A 5,000-nucleotide genomic window follows, 5' to 3' on the forward strand; every position below is an offset into this window, starting at 1 on the left:
AGGAGGGAGGGAGAAGAGGGGAGGAAGGAGGAGAGGAGAGGGGAGGGGGAGGGAAGAGGGGAGGAGGGAGAAGAGGGAAGGAAGGAGGGAGGGAGGAGAGGGGAGGGGGAGGGAAGAGGGGAGGAACGAGGAGAGGGAAGGAAGGAGGGAGGGAGGAGAGGGGAGGAGGGAGGAGAGGGAAGGAAGGAGGGAGGGAGGAGAGGGGAGGAGGGAGGAGAGGGAAGGAAGGAGGGAGGGGGAGGGGAGGGGGAGGGAGAATAGGGGAGGAGGGAGGAGAGGGGAGGAAGGAGGAGGGAGGAGAGGAGAGGGTAAGGGAGGAAGGAGGAGGGAGGAGAGGAGAGGGTAAGGGAGGAAGGAGGGAGGAGAGGAGAGGGTAAGGGAGGAAGGAGGGAGGAGAGGGGAGAAAAGGGGGAGGATATGGGAGGAGAGGGAAGGAAGGAGGGAGGGGGAGGGAGAATAGGGGAGGAGGGAGAACAGGGGAGGAGGGAGGAGAGGGGAGGAAGGAGGAGGGAGGAGAGGAGAGGGTAAGGGAGGAAGGAGGAGGGAGGAGAGGAGAGGGTAAGGGAGGAAGGAGGGAGGAGAGGAGAGGGTAAGGGAGGAAGGAGGGAGGAGAGGGGAGAAAAGGGGGAGGATATGGGAGGAGAGGGGAGGGAGGTGGAGGAGGAGGAAGGGGGAAGAGAAGGGAGGAAGGGGGAGGAGAGGGGAGCAAGGGGGAGGAAAGGGGAGGAGGAGGAGGAGGAGGGAGGAGAGGGAGGAGGAAGGAGGAAGAAAGAGCAGGAGGGAGGAGGAAGAGGAAGGAGGGAGGAGGAGGAGGGGGAGGAGAGGAGAGGGAAGGAGGAAGGGGAGGAGAGAAGAGGAAGGAGGAAGGAGGAGGAGGAGGAGAGGGAGAGAAGAGGAGGGAGAGAAGGAGGAGAGGAGGAAGGATGGGAGGAGGGGAGGAGGAGGGAGGAGGAGAGAGGAGGAGAGAGAGGAGGAAGAGGAGTAGAAGAGGATGGAGAGAAAGGAGTAGGAGAGGGGGTAGGAGTAGGAGTAGGAGTAGGAGTAGGAGTAGGAAGTAGAGGAGTAGGAGTAGGAGTAGGAGTAGGAGTAGTAGTAGTAGTAGTAGTAGTAGTAGTAGTAGTAGTAGTAGTAGTAGTAGTAGTAGTAGTAGTAGTAGTAGTAGTAGTAGTAGTAGTAGTAGTAGTAGTAGGAGGAGGAGGAGGAGAAGAAGAATGAGAATGAGAATGAGAATGAGAAGGAGAAGAAGAAGAAGAAGGAGAAGAAGAAGAAGAAGGAGGAGAAGAAGGAGGAGGAGAAGAAGAAGAAGGAGAAGGAGGAGGAGAAGGAGACGAAGGAGAAGAAGAAGAAGGAGAAGGAGGAGGAGAAGGAGACGAAGGAGAAGGAGAAGAAGAAGGAGAAGGAGAAGAAGAAGAAGGAGAAGAAGGAGGAGGAGGAGAAGATGAAGGAGAAGGGGAAAGAAAAAGAAGAAAAAAGGAGGGGACAGGGAAGGAGGTAGAGAAGGAACATGAAATAAATCAATTATGGAAAGAAACACCAAAAATTTCTTTACAGAATTTTATTTATAAAAAGCTGTTTAAATTAAAAATCCCTTTCTCCACTCAGACTGAACTGATCCAAAGAACAAAAAAGTAAGCTTCAAAAAATATAAAAAATGGCACCAAAATATCTTGCGAAAGTAGGAAGATAAAAAGCCTAGAATAGTTTCCATATGCTAACTGCTTAATACATTCTGGTAGATGACTTGATTTAGTAAGGTCTATCAACTTTTAAAATAGATTCTATACAGTTATCACTCATTTCTTAAAAAAAAAAAAAAAAACGAAGAGGAAATCACAAACTAAAAACGCCAACATGCCAAATCTTGAGCAATTTGATCAACAGAACAAATACACGTGAGCTGCAGCAGTGATCATGTTTTTAAGTCCTTATAACGTTATAAGACCGGCATTGCGCTCTTACATAACACTGACATACAAAACAAACATACGTCATATATTCACTTACGACACAAAAAAAAAAAGAAAAAAAAAAAGGAGAGAGAAATAGAGAAATAAATCAATGTGCCACCTAAATCAAGATGCATCCAAACCTTACAGACTACTGAGGACATTATAGTATTTGTGGTTGGCAAGCATGGCTGCCTGTTACACTTACTATGGTTAAGACTAGGCCCGTCAAATAGCGCCATCCCTTTACCTGATCAGTCGTTTAACATCTTTAATATTTGTGCACTTTGGGGCTCTTTGTTTTCCGTCTTGTTAGCTCTAGAGCTCTACGCAGAGAGTTACGTAACCTAATAACTTGTATCACAGCCTTGTTCAATTAATCTCGAACGGGTTAAAATTATGGGAAGATGCTGCAGAATTGGAGAGAGTGAGTTGCAATACTTAAATCCATTGAACATATAACAACGAAGGCAAGGATATAATTTTCTTTTATTAATTACACTAAACCCGAATAAAAAATAACATTATCCAAAGTAACTAAAAGCAAAAACAATTAATCCAGAGGAAAACAATAAAAGATATGAACAAAAATGAGCCGAGAAAAATGTACAAAGAGAAACGAAAGACTTTCTCAACTTGTCTCTTTATCCAGTGTCAATCACAGAAAGTATCTTAGCATTTCAATAAAGAAAGAACAATGTCATTATTAAATTACCATACTTCACAGATATGCTTCCCATACAAAAATGCACACATACCAGTCTAGGAGAAAAACTCCACTTCACTGTACCACCATGATTGTTCCATATCATATATCTGAACAAACATTTTTTTCTCCTTAATCATGTTCATCATAGTTCCCACAAGCCATTAAAGCCACAAAGTCATTAAAAAAAGATCTTTGTCTTTCCCCAAGATGGAGAACGATTCTTTGTTCACGATAATCTATCCACTAATATCTGCACTCGATTATCCTCACTAGTTGAACGACTTCTCTGGAACGACCGTCTCAGTCTCAGACTCGCTCGAACTGCCTCTGGCCTCTTCGATCTTGGCGTGGGTCCTGGTGATGTGAAGAGAGATGCATTAACATAACCACACATACAAGAATGGTGTTGAAAGATGAGGAGAATTTATCAATAAAACCAGGAACGTAAAGAAGAGAAAGCAGAAGAGAAGTAGAAAATCATGATATGAGTGCACAGTTAGTAGGTAAGCTGAGAGTAGTGTGACTGATTAAGAGTGAGTGAAACCGAGTGTGGTTTGTACATACCACATTCGTGATCAAATCTGGAACACCAAAGTAAATAGAAATGAAAATCAGTAAAGTAAATGAAATGTTCTGAGATACTCATGCAAGAAAGAAAGGAAGAAAGACCAGAAAAATAATAATTCCACACAAAAACAAACAAGAATAAATCCACATCCAACTTACTTCACAATCCTTCCCTCGGCCAGAGGAGGAGAAAACAAGAATTCCACAGCTTCTCCCATCAGGTGTTCAAGTGCTGTGGTGGTTAAAGAAAGGGAGGGGGAAATTCTTGTTAATTGCCATTATTCCTTGCAAGGTAGGTGTTTAATTGAGTCAGTTTGCTATCATGTCAGTTCATTATGAAAACATTTTATGTTGTTAGTAACATGTTGGGTGATTTTTGAAGAGCCCAAATGAAATTAATTACTTCAACACTAACAATATAATTAAATGCAACAGTCATCAAAATGCTATTTCTTTTTGTAATTCTTCACTTGTTTTGCAAGTGTTCTTCTTGCCTATGCCATGAGAAAGAAAATGCTATTTCACAACCTAAATTCAGTCTTTCAAAATTCAGGCAATCTTTTTATACTAGGTCTTCAACAGCAAATGTGTGGAACAATAGTAGATTCCACAGGAGGAATTTTTAAGTATGTAAAACAAGGCATATTTCCTTTTTTTTTTATTTTCTTTTCCATTTGTCAATCATTTGCTCTGAAGAATGACATGATCATCTCCCTTCAACCATACTGTTTAACCAAGCTCTTAGGGTGAGAAGTGGTGGCTTAGGTTTATGTTTGGCAAGAACTTTTAGGGTGGTATATGATATGCTGTGACCAGTCATGCCACATTAAAGGGATTGAACATTAATGCAAAGAGACAGAACCTGTTCGAGGATACATGGCTCTGAGAGAGCTCAATCTGGCCCTGCATTATCTGAAAATTCACAAAACTACCTACCAATCCCATATATTTTTGACCTGTTATGGGAACCTCAACATTTTCATTACTAGGCCTCGCATATTTTAATATGCAAAATGCTGGTATACGTAAAACAGGCTGGCAGGAACACTGACCTATTTCTACAACAATATTTTGTCAATTTCATTCATAAAATCATAATTTCTACAATACTTCATTTACTTGTAAATATTTTTTTTGCTTTATGTTAATCATCTTTTAAAGATGGTGATTGTCTCAAATAGTGACAAAGAATTTGCATACATTTACATCTACATGGTTGTAGGTTCCATTACCATTACTATCAGTGGCAATGAAAGTTCTGCAATATAAATAAAGTTTAATTATTTGGGAATTATTCAATCCCATTCTCTACAAAAGCTCCCAATAATTACTGCATGAGCAACCCAGTTACTAACTTTCTGCATGCAACAAAGGACATGCAATACATCTACAACACAAACTAAAGCACACACATAAAACTAAGACCTCCATACTTGTACTTACCAAGCAGTCTTCAGGAGTGCAATTTTCAAGAAAGTATAGTGTACCAGGGTAATAATACAAATATGTGTTCCAGGCTACCATAAAAGAGGATTGCTATTTTATTGTGCAATAACTGTATTTGACCGAGAATTTATCAGACAGTGCAACTTCAGTGTTCTCCTTATGTACTGTTCATCTAATACTCGATATGCAGCATTCACATTTCAACTGTAGATTTTCGATATAGTGCTAGAAAAAAGCTAATTCACCACACTGCATTAGCTTGGTGCAAATCAACTGTACTGCTATTATCTCCTCACAAGTGGGTTAGTAAAGAGTTAAGGATTTACCCTTGC

The 5,000-nt window shown here is 41.5% G+C and overlaps 1 protein-coding gene across 1 annotated transcript in view; it reads right to left on the reverse strand.

The window, feature by feature from the left end:
- Positions 1-1,548: 1,548 nt before the first annotated feature.
- Positions 1,549-5,000, reverse strand: part of LOC122264837 (uncharacterized) — a 25,592-nt gene continuing 22,140 nt past the window's right edge. The window contains 2 exon segments of the mRNA XM_086551256.1: positions 1,549-3,009; positions 3,382-3,454. Coding sequence (XP_086407382.1) covers positions 2,925-3,009; positions 3,382-3,454 — 158 coding nt within the window. The 3' untranslated portion in view covers positions 1,549-2,924.

The sequence above is a fragment of the Penaeus japonicus genome, unplaced genomic scaffold (genome assembly GCF_977035675.1).
Source record: "Penaeus japonicus unplaced genomic scaffold, GWHDUDI00000001_assembly GWHDUDI00000025, whole genome shotgun sequence".
Taxonomy (NCBI): domain Eukaryota; kingdom Metazoa; phylum Arthropoda; class Malacostraca; order Decapoda; family Penaeidae; genus Penaeus; species Penaeus japonicus.